Source organism: Populus alba, chromosome 12 (assembly GCF_005239225.2).
Source record: "Populus alba chromosome 12, ASM523922v2, whole genome shotgun sequence".
In the NCBI taxonomy this organism is placed as follows: Eukaryota; Viridiplantae; Streptophyta; class Magnoliopsida; order Malpighiales; family Salicaceae; genus Populus; species Populus alba.
Genome location: NC_133295.1, coordinates 10,159,862 through 10,176,377, shown reverse-complemented (window position 1 = coordinate 10,176,377; position 16,516 = coordinate 10,159,862). Strand labels below are relative to the sequence as shown.

The 16,516-nt window shown below is 31.6% G+C and overlaps 1 protein-coding gene across 4 annotated transcripts; it reads right to left on the bottom strand.

Annotated features, from left to right (window-relative positions):
• Positions 1-4,025: 4,025 nt before the first annotated feature.
• On the bottom strand, positions 4,026-7,937 carry LOC118044691 (polyamine oxidase 7). 4 transcript variants are annotated; one of them, XM_035053120.2, is made up of 11 exons: positions 7,532-7,933; positions 6,940-7,145; positions 6,545-6,791; positions 6,288-6,440; positions 5,953-6,196; positions 5,502-5,645; positions 5,275-5,424; positions 4,902-5,156; positions 4,613-4,694; positions 4,347-4,470; positions 4,026-4,258 (listed from the first exon to the last, which is right to left on the bottom strand). In XM_035053120.2, the coding sequence occupies exons 2-10, from the start codon at positions 7,043-7,045 to the stop codon at positions 4,349-4,351; spliced, it is 1,503 nt and encodes a 500-aa protein (XP_034909011.1). In that variant the 5' UTR covers positions 7,046-7,145; positions 7,532-7,933; the 3' UTR covers positions 4,026-4,258; positions 4,347-4,348. The 4 variants fall into 4 exon arrangements, 2 of the variants coding, with proteins under 2 accessions (XP_034909011.1, XP_034909012.1); XM_035053121.2 differs by lacking the exon at positions 5,502-5,645 and having other exon boundaries at positions 5,275-5,445; positions 7,532-7,935; XR_012171368.1 differs by lacking the exon at positions 4,026-4,258 and having other exon boundaries at positions 4,402-4,470; positions 4,613-4,826; positions 7,532-7,937.
• Between the last annotated feature and the right edge of the window lie 8,579 nt (positions 7,938-16,516).

Genomic DNA, 16,516 nt, shown 5'->3' with positions numbered 1-16,516 from the left:
TGAGAATAATAGGGAGACAACTTTAAAATTGGACATAAGACTGGAAAGCACCCACACTTTTTTTTGGATGTAAGTATGAATTTAAATTTCACAGATGAAATTTTAAGAGGATGAAAGAATATAAACCTCGTGATAAATAACGTAAAATCTTGATCGAGAAAGAATAAATTAAAAGAAAAATATTTTTATTTGTTGTAAATTCCTATAAACTAGTGTAAAACTCCATAGAAAATAAATGATATAGTTATACATGAAAATACTAATGATCGATGAATTTACCTAATAAGGGAGTGGCAAAACTATAAATAAAAAGAAAAGTCCCCCCTCCCTTTTCATTAAATTTGGTTGATGCTTGGAAGAAGAAGAGACTTAGGAATTTATCTTAAAATCTTCTCATTTCTTTTTCTTTCCACTATGTTTGATTCTCATGAAGTTAATAAGTGACTTTAACATAAGATTTTAACTTTAAATAGTGTGTTCAGTGAGAGTTTTTGGTAGATAAACTAGAGAGGGAAAGCTTGTAAGATTGAGAAAGGAGTGATGAAACTTGAAAATGAGTTCAAAAGGCATGGGAAATTGGGTTGATACTCATTGGTAAGATATTTTTTTTATGAATCATTTGCATTATTTCTTTTAATTATGTTAGGAAATGAAAAACCCTAATATTGGATTTGTTAGGGTTCATGCTTGATTTTTTAAAATAATAATTTGAATGATTCTTTGTTAATTTGTTATGTAATGACATGTTTATTAAGCAAATTGAAGGAGTTTTGGTCAATTATGAGGTTTTACTATGAATGGATAAATTGTTAGTTTTGAAAATTGGCTTTGATTTAAGTTGTTTTGGGTATTTGTTTTTTGTATAATAAGGGTTGAATTTTTTTTTTTATCTATTTGATTATGGATGATAGTATTTGAAAACAAATATTAGCATGCAAGTTTTCTATGTTGGAATTAAAAAGGGTTGTTTTGGTTAACTCTTGGGTTGTTTGATGTGGGAATGGTGTGATAAGTAACAAATTCTAGGAAAATTGAAGTAATTTATAAATTCATAAATTTCCAAGTGGCCAATCAAAATTGAAGGTTTGGAGGATTTGGAAATTTGGTCTGATTATGCAATTTTTATGTTAATTAAGGATGTGTGAGTTTAATTTACTTGTGGGCATGTTTTTAGAAAATATAGAAATGTGAAATCCTAGATTTATTATGGTTGAGATCTTTAATAACTAAAAATTAGGTTAATTGATGTTTGGAAATTGATGAATTGAGAAACAATAAAAAAGATTTGGTCATCTAAATTTTTTTATTTAAAAGTGACCTAAATGTTAGTTTTTAAAATTTTAGAGAATTCTGAATAATTAATTTTGATTTTTTGTTAATTTATATTACTGTGATATTTTGCATGTTTTATATTGAGTATAAATAAGGTAAAGTTGATTATTATGTGTGTGGCTATGAGATGGTAACATGGTGTAACCATAACTTAAAAGTCAAAGTATATGTCGGAGTCTAGATACAAAATATTTTCACTCCTAATATAAGATTTGATGTACTATATCATTTTCATTATGTAATTTCTTTTCTGTTTTCATAGTGAGTAATTGATTTTTTCTTCAAGGAATTAGAAAGTAGAATAGATCCATACTGAAGTGGTTGTATATTTTCATAATCATGTGAACTCTTAACATTTTCTTATGGATATATCAGGAGGATTGTCCTAATTAACTTGTGTACTAGGTTCCACTAACTTTTAGCCAATTTAAGGTACATTACTCCCCCTTAATTGTAAGCATACCTGCATCTAAATTAATTTTATATTTGCTAACAATTCATAAAACAACTTGAATTTCCTATAATGCTTAAGATAATATCTTTATTTGTTTTTTCAAAAGAATCGTGTTTTAAAAGTGAAGACCATATGAAATAAGATTTGTCTCAATCCCAACAAAATAAAATTTCATGAGATTTAAGGGCATAAATTAGGTATATTTACAAGATTTGTTTTTGCACTTTAGTGTTAACAGCCCATCACCATTATGAAAAGCATATAAAAAACAATAAATAAATAAATTCTATGCACATATTTTTTTTTATTTACAAATTTTATCTCTTTTAAGAATTAAGGCATGTTACAAACACCAACGACTTTCCTAAGAAATTCAAATTTTAAACCATCTAAAGGTTTCATGAATAAGTCAACCAATTGGTATTCAGTGTTCACATATTCTAATGACACAATCTTTGATTCAACCACGTCTCTAATCAAGTGATGTATTATATCTATATATTTGATTCTTCAATGTTGAATAAAATTTTTATAGATACTAATATTATAATAAATAATTATATTATATTGAGAGAAACCATAATTATCTAGTATCTTTTTCATTCAAAACAATTATGTTGTAATTGCTTGTTACATTATATTCAGTTTTGCAATGGACAATGAGATTGAATTCTATATCTTACTCATCCATGCTACCAAGTTATAACCAACATAACAACACTATCTAGTAGTGTTTTTGTTGTTGTTAGTATTACTTACCCAGTCAACATTTAAATAATCAACTAGACTAAAGTTTGGATCTTTTAAATACCATACATCATAGTTAATTATATCACTAAGGTGCTTTAAGATTCTTTTAATTGTTGCAAGATGTGAATATTTAGGATTAGATTGAAATCTAGCACAAACACCCACATTAAAAAACTGGTCACTGAAATAATAAGTCAAACCATTTATGATTTTAAATACCATACATCATAGTTAATTATATCACTAAGGTGCTTTAAGATTCTTTTAATTGTTGCAAGATGTGAATATTTAGGATTAGATTGAAATCTAGCACAAACACCCACATTAAAAAACTGGTCACTGAAATAATAAGTCAAACCATTTATGATTTTTCTAATATTTAGAGGATCATGACAGGTTGCTAGTCATTGTACTTAATCTTCAAATATAAATCAATCAATTGTTGAATTGATAATAAATTAATTTGTTTAATTTATTTAATTCTATTTTATTTAGGATTGTAATTTATATTCGGGCCAACTTATTAGGGAATTTAATGAGTTACACACATAAGAACTATTAATTAAAAATTAAAATGAGATGATTAATAAAGTGTAACTTGAATATAAATAGGTTTTAGAAATTAAATATTAGAGTGTAATTTATACAGGGAATTATAATTTTAGACTTATAAAAATCAAGTAGAGACTTAATTATATAAATTTATAAAATTATTTTGAAATAATACATGTAATATTATTTAAGGGCGAATTAATGTTTTGTAATTTATAGTGTTTTCAGTTTTTTCTATAAATAAAATGCAATGCCTTTTGTTTTCATTATAGAAACCATGTAAGTTATAAAATAACTGAAAAAACACAAAAGAAAAGAGTTAGCAATCAAAGGTATAACAATCCCTTTTTTTTTAGAAGGGTTTAGAAGATTTCTCACTGATAATTAATGTGAATTATCGTTAGATTATCGTTAAAGATCGATACTTAAAAAACTTGTGGTTTGTAATAATTTAATCTTGAAGTAATTTTTATAAGAGAAAATGAGCATCTAATCTTCAGGTAGTTTTTATATAATCTTTAAACAATTCTAAAACTATATAACAAGATCTTGAGACTAAAAAAAAAACATTTTAAATTTATTATTTCCATTGGTGTATCTGTTTTAGAAAATCCAAAAACAAGATTACAACTTCCATGACTTGAGTGGGCAGAGCCCTGAGCGCAGTCACTTGGCCCAAATGAACTCCTAGATGGAGGCTAGTTTACTTGTACTAGCCCACCTGGTTACTTTACACGAAACAAAACAAGAGAAGAACGAAGTCGAGGAGGATTTACTACCACTAGTTCTTAACCACCTGGAGCAAAACATATCGATCTTTCAAACAGATAGTATAATGCAAAGCAAAAACAAGCCATGAAAATGTTATACATAATTTTCCCTAAGCTGAGCTGATGCAGCTGGAATGTATCCACTGTCTCCTCAAGTATATCAAATATTGAGAGAAAATATAAATGTAGCAAGACACGATATATTGAAACTCATCAGTAGCTTAACATTGTCTCAATGGATGCAGTTTAATTTAGTAACATGTTCCTACTAAGTAAACAGTACATCAATATTCCAAATTCAGACAGAGGATGATCTCTTGATGCTGTAATATGGCTGTCCGTGACAGAGGATGATCTCTTGATGCTGTAATATGGGAGTCCATGACATCTGAATTTTAACCTGCTTATACAACAACAGAAACCTTTATTGGTAAAAATCATGCTTATTCTTACATAACCAATGCGATTTTGCAGAGAGTAAGCCTAACCTTCATGCATCAGGATCATAAGGATCTTCGTTGTGTAATCTGTCTATTGTTGAATGCCGATCATAGCCATTGCAATATTTTTCATGTTTAATGCACTTGATTAAATGATTTGCAGTCTCGATACCTGTTTTAAATGATTTAACACAATCTCTTCAGCAAGGATGAAAGTTTAATCTTCTTAACAGTACATTCCAATTTCCAAGCCTCTATGTGCTAGTTTGTGTGTGTTTGAAAGCAGTCTCGTATACAAGAGAGAGGGAAAGAACCTGCAAAATATGCAGCATCAGCATATCCCAAGTATCTAGAATAGGTGTGCTCCCCACTAAAATAAATTCGACCAACAGGTTCCTACATTTTACAAAGTAACTAAGGTTATTGTTCTGACTTCTGTCCTTGCCCTGAACTCGGTTTGCTTTTTCATTCTGGAAGCAAAATATGATACCCACTACCGGATTTTGCTTGCTGCATCTACCTCATCAACTGCATTGATAGAATTCACACAAAAAACAGCGAAATTAAACCTAAATCATTATTTATATTTTGTGCTTTTCTCACCTTTAGTTGCATGTGTCTTCGTTGACTATATCCAATAGGCCAATTTGAGAAGCTACCCTTGAAGAACCTGTTGGACCACCATCTAGGAATAAGAATTTCTTCTGGTTCTGGGATGTCGTTACCAAACATCTTTTTCAGCACATCCATGATCTCCTCTTGGATTTTAATATCCGGTTGCTGCTCTATCCTCTTTGCTTCCTCATCTGTTACTGTTACAAATAAAATGTTTGATCCTGGCATTTCAGTCTCCAAGTGCTGTAGTTGCAAAAAAATGATTTAGGAAGTCATAGTTCAGTGACAGGCTATACTGGTTTACAGGCAATCAATAATCTGCAAGAACACATGCTGCCAGCTTAATTGTCTGAATATGCACCTGCCATATCGGGTAGTATCCACGTTTTTCGTGGGCATAGAGGAAGAATTCTGTCTCGGGTCCAGAGGGCCAAAACTTGTAAGGGAATCTCAGGAATATCTTGGTGTATACAGCCATATCGAATTCATATATTGCCTGTGTCTTCCATTGCTGCTTCAAGTTTAAGAGAACCTGTTTAATGAATGAAAAAGAATGGGGAGAGGAAAGGTAGGTGTGAAAGAACTAACAGGTAAGTGTGGCTTGAACACAATGAGGTCACTTTGAAGTACCCCAACGCTCACAGAGACAATCACATATTTGGCTTGGTACACAGAACCATCTTCAGTTTTTACTTGGACTCCACTCTTAGAATAATTGATCTCTCTAACCACCTGTATTGCATGAACATGGATTCCTATGATTAATGGCTTGCGGTCTATGGACCATGGCTTTGAGAAACAAGATAGTGATTCTGTTGTTTTAGGCAGCTTATTGTAATGTTTAGAGGGCGGCACATTCTAATTTTCATTTGCCAGGTCGCTGTGCATGCTAATTACACATCCATCATGTACAAGGTAACTGAGATGGACGGACAGTATGGCCTTATCTTACAAAAAAAAAAAAAAAAACTTTCCCATTATTTTCTTAGAAGAATTTCATTCAAGATTCTAAACCTGCAGTGGCACCGCATGATGATACCTTGTTTAACTTGAGCCTCTGATCCCTTATTACTTCATGTTTGTGGGAGAGAAACTGCTTGGCAATGTAAACAAGTATACTCTCAAAGCCTCTTGAATCAGCCAAGAAATATGTTTGATCCCCGAAGTCTAAAAACTCATAGCGAGGAAGGGTGTTCTTCAAACTTGTCACTCTTGGAGGTTCTGCATCTTCATAATCGTTGTAGAAATAGTCTATAACCATGTCAAGAGGAGTTGTCGGCACCCTATGTACCAAGTTCTCTGTTAATATTTCTATCCAGTTGATCAAGGTTTGGAAGCTCATTATACTATAACAAGAGATTTGTGTTTCCTTACTCTTTGAAGAGGCGCTGCGATACCAGTATTGACACATCATCACGATCGTGTCCTGGTGCAGACAGTCTAGTGGAAAAGCTCGTGCAGAATTGATCCCTTGTTTCAGCAACTTCTAATGCTGCGCTGACTACATGCTTGGGGTATAATCCACCCCTGTGGAGATCATAGAGAGAAAAAAAACAATGATATGGATTATACATACTGCGCAATGGTTTTTGTCACTGTATCATGAAAGGAAATTGAAAAAGACTCTTTACTCTTGTTTATAGATGTTTGCCGAGATATTTCCATAATCTGACAAGTAGGTCTTAAGGTTGAGTTTGCTAGCGATTTCATACAAGTGATTGGACCTAGGACCTCCACCAATAACCCAATTTGCACCCAACTCAACAGTGTGTCCTCTAAATTGAACGCTATGAATCCGACCACCAATCTTGCTGTTTGCTTCTAAAATCAATATATCTTGAATTCCAGAATCATGCAGTGTCTTTGCTGCTAAAATCCCTGAAGAGCATACCAAATCAAGTTAAGCTTCAAATAATGGAAGGGAAAAATATGGACATACTTGTTTCTTTCACACACAATGACTAATCTACCATCAACTAAAAAAGTATGGATCTTGACATCTGCTCTAATATAACACTGAACAAACCTGACACTCCAGCTCCGATGATGATGACTGTGGGAGATGGTGAAGCAGAAGTCATTGTTAATATGAAAAGAATTGCCAGCACAAGAACCGAGCTCAAAAGCTTCATGACAGATCTCTTGCTTTCGGGGTGGCTTTTCTCTTTGTATGAGAGATAAGGTTTAACTTTTTATATTTGCCCATTGACTAAAATGCTAATCAAACTTTCCCTGTAATAGACAGGAAGAAGTTTACAAACTATGAATTTCATTATTAGCAAAATAAAACCATTGATTTGCTTACTAGAACCTGTTATGTCTTTTCCATTCACTCTTTTAGTATACATTTTTTTAAATATTATTGTTGCAAGGCAACTCAGTAACTTCTCAACTCAGGTTGACACTTGACAGTTGATGTTTGCCCTTCCATCTTCCCTCCAACTTCAAATTTAATTCTGGAAATTACCTAATACTATCTGTGTCAAGATTTTGTGTTTATCCTGAAATTTAAGTCGCAGAACACGCATCGGTAGTCACTAAATCTTAAATAATAAAAAATGGGAATTTCCTCTCCAAATTGAACAAAATAAAAACAAAACTCAATTCCCTTAACCCACCTTACTCTGGTTGGTATCACTGTCTGCGACAGCTAGTCGGCCAATTCTGTTAGCTATATATCTCTGAAGGACCTATATTAGACCACCATCTCGGTACAAGCACTACGGCCTCTGGCTTCACAATGTTATCTACACGCATTCCTCAGCATCTCCTCTGCCTTGTTCCCTTCTTCTGACCATCGGTTTATCCTTGTCGACCACGTCTATGGTGGATCCCGGAAATTCGTTCTCCAATCTTGCCAAAAGAAAAACAATACGGGTTCAGTTTTTAAGAGAGAGACAGAGGAGCAATTTTGAGGTAGGGCATTAGTTTGATGGTTCAGGTTAGCAAGCAGTAGATTAACTTCGTGGGCATAGAAAAGATGCTGGTTCCAGGCCTGTATGCCTTTATTTATATGCGATCCTCTCTCATGAATGTCTTTGGTGTATTATATGGTCAAGCTGAAATCAGATACTAATACCATTCATATTTATTTATAATCATGTTTCAAATTAAGTATACAAGGGATTACTGGTCATGTTCAACGTGTTTATCCTAGTTTCCTAATTAAATCACTGTAGAGAGCTCGTGGTTAACGTTACAACCTGATCATTGATAATAATTACATTTACATTGCATTCATTCATCTAGTAATTTTTATTCCAAAGGTAGGCGGTCAAGAAAATTCTCTTCCTCTCTCGTTTTTCTTGGATCTGGGAGTGACCATTGAAAAAGAAAAAGAATATATTATATATATACAACACTACACTTTTGATAAGGTTATAAAAAATTATAGGGAATATTCTGGAAAAATTATTCTTGAAGATCTTTATAGATCATTCACAGTATGTTCTATGACCTCTATTTAAACTATATCAGCTTTCTTTTTAATGAATATCTTGAGGGGTTTTAAATATTTCTCTTAAATAAATACCTGCACAAAGTTCTTTGAAGTCCTTTAAAGAATGTTGTTGGGGAATCCTCCAAAGATCAAGTCAGTACTATGTATTTTGTGTGATCAAAAGACATTAATAAAAGTATTAATGAGCTTTAATGAAGATAGAGAAGAAGAAAATGTAGAAGAGGGTGTAAATGTAAGAGAAGAAGAGAAGAAATATGTTTATGTTTGAGAGCATAAGGTTTCAAATCTTTTTTTTTTTTTCTATGTGCTCAAGCTTCATTTTATATTACAACATGCATGTGATGGGTAGATATGTAATAGTAAAACAATATTATTCTACTATTTGTGCCATCATATCTCATTAATATAAACATGGATTGCTTATTCATAATTAATGAGATGTTATGAGTATCATAACCACTAGCCCAGACCTAAAATATGAGAGGCTTAAAGTGAAATTACTTTTTAGCTATACACCAAACCCAGGTGCATTCGAGTTCAACTTACATGCTGAACCCAAGAAGAGTTGGGTTCAGTTGTACGCTAAACCTAGGTGTTGTTGGGTTTAGTTTGTATGTTGAACTCAAGTGTGGTTGGGTTAAGTTATAGGCTGAACTTAAGAGGAATTAGATGCGGACGCGTATTGACTCAACTTAGAGTTTGGAAGTGCAGAAAACATAACCCCATTTTGGGTCATGATTTTCTTGTGATTGCCTTTAAATAAGGAGTTTTTAGAAAAACCATAACATTATTATTGTTGTTGTTATCGTTGGAATCCAATAATTTTACATCAGCACTTTGAGGAACTAAAAAATGAGGTTAAACATTACTTTGAATTAGCTTGATTGGTATTATCATCGCCCAAGGACTCGGGGAGGAGACAGAGCCTAACTCTGAGGAAGCTAGCTTTACCTGGTGTGTTACTCGTGGTATCCTATTTCCAGCCAACCTGATTATTCTATCTTGTTTTGGCATACCATCTCATCATGGTACTAATTCTCTTGGCAGCAAGAAATTATCATTGCGCTGACTTACTAGCCAGCTCGCCATGGTTCCTCCCATAAGACGCCTCTTCAGATTCAGCAAGTCTTTTGCCGTGGACTGATTTCTCGACCAATACATGATACGTTAAAGGAAGGAAAAGAAATCAACGTTTTTCACATTCCAACGTGGTAATGGGCGGGGGCACATCATGATAAGTGCAGCCAATAATATAACATGTGGCGTACACGTGACCTTAAAGTCTGAGTGGTTGAGCTTGAGCCCCCGTGGGCCCTCTTGGATCCTTTACAAAGCTAAAGTTAGTCCCATTGTCCAAAAGTTTGAGCCAAAGGCATCTGTGGTGTCGTGCTTCAGATTTGTCTCTCTATGTGGCCATGGAAACTTTATGGACAGTGGTTAAGGTAGTGAACTGGCAATTCAAGGTGATTTGTCGCGTTCGGGACCTATCTTGTTGTCATAACACCGAGAGGGATTCATCTAATCTCCCTCATCAATCCAAAAATTAAAGGGTACCTAACTTTGTTTGCTGGGTTAATTATGTTCGTTCCTACCTTGGAAATATCCTGAAAATTGAATAGGAAAGGAACATTATTAGTTTTTTGATGAAGAATTATAGAGGGTAATGGTCGAGGGTAAATTTTATTAGAGCATCTTGTTATTTCTAGACATCTTTTTATTCACATCAAAAATTTATTTATAGTTTTGTATTTTATTTTAAAATCAAGTATATCTATCTTTGTGTTTATCTTTAATATATGTGTGTGTGTGAAATTTGAATTGAGAATTTGGGTCTATAATTTAAGCCTTTTAGTGTTGCTGAAGCCATTCCATTATAATATGTTTTGAACTTTTGCTTTCTGCTGTAAAGAAGTTCCACTATTTTATTTTGTATCTTCTAATAAGGATGAGATTACTCATGCTGGGTATTATAGTTAAAATACCATGAATAAAGAATTTGTAACAGAACATGAGAATTGGTGGGAATTTCTTCTCATTTTTTAAGGATTTAAAATTTTGTTTGAAGTAAATGCAGCTATTTTCAATTAAAAGGTGGAGTTTTATTACTTCATAAATACAACCGAAGTAATCCTACCAATGAAGAAACTGGTTTGATAAATTTGAAGTCTTGATGAAATTATTAAAATAAAATAGCCAGGAATGGCTACCTTTATTATTTTGAAGGAAAAAAATATTAAATCATGCTTGTTGATAATCCCAATATGAATAAAAATGGGTAATGGAATCACAAAGTTCGACATGGTAGTTGATAAAAAATTTAAATTGTTTGGTGAAGGGGTTGTTTGTTATCAGAAGGATAGATGATATTTTGGATAATGTACGTGGAGTAAGCATATTAAAAATGATTTTGTTTTAGTTTGAAATGTTTGAATTGGACATATCCTGTTATTTCAAATATTGTCATGTAATTTGATTGGGATTTGAATAAGTCTCAGGGTTTGAAATACTAATTTAAAGGGAAGATTTTATATATATATATATATATATATATATATATATATATATATAGTTAAAATATTTTGATAATTTTGTTTTTCAATATAATTAAAATTTTCTTTTGAAACCTTTTAAGATAGTTCAAATGAAAGATTTGAATTAAAAGGAAGCATGGATTTTTTAGAAGAATAGCCTGCTTTGGTTTTGGAAATTGGTTTCGAGGATTTACTTGTTTGGGAAGATTTCTCTTCTTGTGAGGACTTCTAGTTAATAGCTTCTAAAGCTAAAAGTAATTCTGGTGAATTGGATACGGATTCTACTCAATTTCATAGACTCAGATTTTATTTATTGGTCTTTGTTTTTGTCTCTAGATTTGGATTTGAGAGGCATCATGACTTGTTTTGGAGGAATTTTTTTGGTTTAGAAATCAGGAATAGAATTTGTCTATCATTTTATATATTCTATATCAAAATTAAAAAAAAAAATACTCAATATAGCTTGTCATCGAGCAAATATCTATTTTAAAGTAATATTTTAAACATTTTTTTTGTAATTCTTTTTAGCAAATTTGCAATCATTGTGTAAAAGAAATTTTTGATTTAATAAATCACTTTGAAATTTCATAATGCATGACACAATAAAAAGAATTGTTTTTAATAGTAGAATAATTCTTTTGACAATCATTTCAATGTGCAGATGTAAATTGAAGATTTTGTTCTTTGTTCTCTTGAACTTGTTTGAGGATACCCTCGTACCCCAATTTAGAAGCATGTGCCTCAACTATTTTGGGAGCTAAGGGATTGGTAATGTGTAGTCAACGAATCTTTTAGACTTGTTTTTTAATTTGTCGAATGATTATAGTATGTTTACTAGACCAAGAAACAAGATTTTTTTTATTTTATTTTATTAACGTGGGTGTTCAGGCCAGCTTGGATGCACTTCGATTAATCCTACGGGCCCTGAAGTTAACGACTATGTAAGCCTCTAATGTCCCTGAGGTTTGTGGGACTCGAACTGGTGATCTCTAGAAAGCAAACTGAGAGCCTGACTAGTTGAGCTACACCCCTTAGGGTTAACAAGGTTCTTTCTTAGTTTATCATATAAGGGTTTTCCTATTATGCTCACATTGGGATATAAGTCTAGAACATAATTAAGAATTCTTAAAAATCTTTGTTGGTGGGTTTTATCTAGAATTTTGTCAGGAAAAAGTTTTCAATTTATAGAAAATATTTTTTTAAAAATAGAGAATTGAAGAAAAATTGTTTTATTAATTGAAAATAAAAATATTTTAATAAGAAGAAGAATATATTGAACTTAAAAAATATATGAAAGCTTGTAAACATGGAAACTTCATTAAAGATAGACATGTTGGAAATTCCACCATATTTAGATAACATTTGGTTGCTATATTGAGGAAAAAAAAAAAAAGGTAATGGAGATAGAATGAATAAATCTGATGTTTTGAAATGATATAATTTTATTTCAAAGTCATTTTAGAAATATGTTACTTTAACATCATTTTTGTCCCTTTTAACTTGATTTTTTTCAAATCTTTTTCATATTTGTCAATTCTATTATGATACGCTAACCAAACATAAGACTTAAAGACTTGATTCGTGGATTGCATTAATTTTTTGTAAATTATTATTTTTTAGATTGCATCATTTTCATTTTGTAAGTTATTATTTTTCTTATATTATTGAAATATGTACTCTTTTTATTATCATAATTAACAAAACTCTAAAACGCGTGAGATTTCTACTGTACATGAATGCACTGTGGACTTACACTGTACATGTGCACTGTGGACTAAAAGACAATTCATTGTGGACTTACTGTGCATTTATGTATTGTGGACCAAGAAACAATTTACTGTGGACGTACACAGTTGCTTTGCTATATATATATATATATATATATATATATATATAATGTATGGCTAATGTGGACATAAATACATTGCACTGTAGACGATACTGTAGCAATAGAATGTGTTTTTTTTTACCCTAAAATAAAGTGACAGATTAAAAAATCAAAAAACTGAAAAAATAGACAAAACCTCCTTTTTTTTTTTTATTTTGTTTAGGAGATCTTGTAAATTTTTTTGATTATTTGAGCCGCGGTGAAGCACGGCTAGTTGGATACTCTAAGTTGTTCAATATCCATACAGAAAGTCAACTCTTTTTTCCAATATTGATGGTATCTTAAGATGTTTTAAACTCTGAATTGTATGGCTAATTAGAGCAGTGAATATGCTTTAACACTTGTTTTGTACTTTTCTCTTGTCTTTGAGGTCGACATGCACGGCATCCCTATCATATGCTATCTTCTCCATACTATAGAATAAAATAAAGAAAGATGGGTCGTGTGGGACTCGGTTGAATTGCTCGGATCTTGCAAGATATGAATGTGATCCACTTTGCAATGATAAAACTTTAATTTAAGCGCACGCTACATGTCCGGCCCCCAAAGTATTTGATTAGACTATGGAGGATTTGAACACTATTTTTACCTTTTCCTTTGGTGTCCCAGCCATCCTTCTCTTTTTTAATTTGATTTGAAGCAAGAAATTTTTTTTTCTTAGAAGTGTAGTTGAACCATCCTCTCAGACATGATTTTAATATTATAATACATGATTTTTTTTAAAAGTATTTTTTTTTCTTTAAAATACAATTAAATAATTTATTTTTAGATTTTTAAAACAATATATCAAAATCATTGAAAAATATTAAAGAACATCAATTTAATATATTTTTTTTCCCCATTAATCCAAACACCCTTTTGAAACAAACTCATTAATTTTATTCCTTTTTTCGAGAATCCTATTTCCGATCAAAAAGACATAACATCGATGGGAAATCTTGCAAAACTTCAAAACAGGTTGAATGGTGTAGTGGTATTCCATCCCTTGAAGAGTTTATTGCTGCTACTGATCCTCCTCCATCTCCACCTAAATGAAGATTGTACAAATTGTGAGACTCTTAATTGCACCTTGCACATATTTTCTTAATAATTAAACAGAAATGGCATAGATACGTGTACATTCAGGACTTAGGAGCGGTTAGGGCACCTTCTCTTCTACAAATGTTGGCTGCTATAGCCCCTCCAAGTTTGGTTCCTAATGCAGCAAAATCGTTTGCAGTGTCAAAACCATCCAAGAATACAAATCAAGATTGGTAAGGGTCACTGGTAAGAATGCACATATGGGTGTTTTGGGAGATCAAACCTGTAGAATAAGCACCAGTGACAGATCCTGGATATTCATTCATTCTCTAGATGCTGCATGCAAAATCAGGCATCAAGATATCATAAACGTGGAGCTAGGAAGAATTTACAGCAAACTAGCTACTAATTTAGATGTACATGACATTACCCGCTAGAGTCGATGGTATCCGTGCCTTATATGAATGTTTAATAATATAGTAGTAATTGTTTTTCAAAGTATTTTTACGTGAAATATAATAAACTAATATTTTTTATAAAAAAATCAAGTTTTATATTAATACATTAAAATGATCTGAAAATTAAAAAAAAATTAATTTTAAATAAAATAATTTAAAAATTACCCGGAACACAATACCAAACAGAAGCAAAGAACTCCATTCCAGGGTCAGTTGGCCAGAACTAGTAAGGAAATCTTAGGAACTTCTTGGTATATATCGTCATGCTAAAATCGGATATTGCAAGTCTTTTCCATATCCGATTCGTATTCAAAATAAGATTCAGTAATCGCCAGTACTAATATATATATATATATATATAAAGATCCAGAAAAGTGAGCAATGAAAATTGATTTGAATAACCTGTTGAGTTGAAACAGAAAATCTCTCAATTAGAAAAGGAAAAAAAAAAAAAATTTAAGAATCATACTCACACGTAACTTAGGCCTGAAATCAATCAGGTCAGTTTGGAGGACTCCAACGCTTACAGAGACAATAGCTTACTTAGCCATGTAAATATTGGAACCATCTTCAGCTTTGGCTGCAACTCCATCCTTCGTGTATATATTATCTCTCAAACTACCTGAATTAGAGTTCAAAACACAAATACACCTCAGCATTATTACCTTGCGTGTATGATGTAGCTCAAACTACCTATGGTTGACTGCATTAATTCAAGATCCCAGAGAGTGTGCTTAAAAGGTTACCTAGCTCGAGTCTGGGGTCGCTAGCGAGGACAAGATCTGCTTAGCAGGATATTGAACTACAATCTCAAAGCATCTGCTACAAATTAATATTCTTCTGTTCTTAATGATCATCTTCGTTCATTGTGATCTATCACCATTTTCAAAGCCATGTCCATTACTCTTCAATTGAGATGGAGAAGCTTAGTTTCAGGAAAAAAAAAAAAAAAAGGGAAGGTTTTTACCGTTTAAATAGCCGCTGCCTTGCCGCCAATATTGAGATATCAACAACCTTCTTGACTAGCTACAGCGATTTTAGAGGTTACTGTAACTGTTGCCGTGGTTATTTTTAAAATTTTTAAACAATATTTGTAATATTTATACATTAAAATAATATAAAAACATAAAAGATATTAATTTTTTAAAAAAATCATGAAATGTTAATTGCACGCAACCTAAAAACCAACCTCAAAAACTTTTTGTCTCCGATCTCCACCAACCTTTACTTTTTCGGATTTAGTACACCACTTTAGAGTAAAAAAGATGCTTGTAATGGCGATACATTGATTTCACTAGTTATAGTTAAGATGATAATTAAGAACAGAAGACTATTAAAGATGAGTTGTTATAATTTAATCAATCTTGTTTAAAGGTGATTGATGTTAGATTATCATTGTCATCGAGGGAGGTTTTGAGCTTGAGTTTGTCGGCCATTTTTAATACTAAATTATAAATAAGCTAGTTTATATGTATTTTAATTATATATCTGTTAAATTAGGTTTTTATTATTGACAATAATATTTTAAAATAATTTAAAAATACAAAAAATTAAAAGTGCACTTTTAGATAGGATAGAAAAGAATAACAATTACCTTTGCCAAGGGCTTCATTGTTAATGCAATGAGCAATTAGTATTTGGCTTGAGTTGCCCTTATAGGCAAGATTTTGTCCAAGTTCTCGCGTAACTTTCCCTTTGCTGTCTTATGGTATGGCCTTGTTTCTTATGGATATAATATTTAATTGATAATACCAATTAATTAAAGAATATTATTTTTCATGCTTACAATCTGATTTTATGATATTATCCAGGGTGTGTCCTTTTCAGTACTGAAAATCTTTTGTTACACACGGGGCAATTATTGCATAGAGCAAATATTATGGAAAAGATTCTGAAATTGGAATTTGAGTAATGTTGTCAATTCGTTAATATTTAATTATAGCAGTCATGTCAAGCTAAAGGCATACATCAATACTTTTTAAAAAAAGTAAAAAAAATTCTTTTTAGGCTTTAGCTGTCATTTCGATTTTTAAAATAAATTATAAAGATAGTAGATAGCGAATCTCCTGTTTTTTCTTTGTTTTGATAATAAGACAAGATATCTAATCGTTCTGATGCTGATGGAGCCTTTCATCGTTTACTGACGGCCCTTCTTTTTTTTTTTTTTTTTTCCTGTGAAAATTATATTTTAAAGTATTTTTATTTAAAAATATAATACAATAATATTAATTTTATTTTTAAAATTT

Excerpts from the sequence above, each read along its gene's own strand:
- LOC118044691 (XM_035053120.2), bottom strand. The coding sequence starts at position 7,045 with ATGAAGCTTTTGAGCTCGGTTCTTGTGCTGGCAATTCTTTTCATATTA. Across the intron at positions 5,646-5,952 it reads AGAGGCTCAAGTTAAACAAG|GTGGTTAGAGAGATCAATTA; the intron begins GTATCATCATGC and ends CATGCAATACAG. Across the intron at positions 5,157-5,274 it reads GATACTACCCGATATGGCAG|CACTTGGAGACTGAAATGCC; the intron begins GTGCATATTCAG and ends TTGCAACTACAG.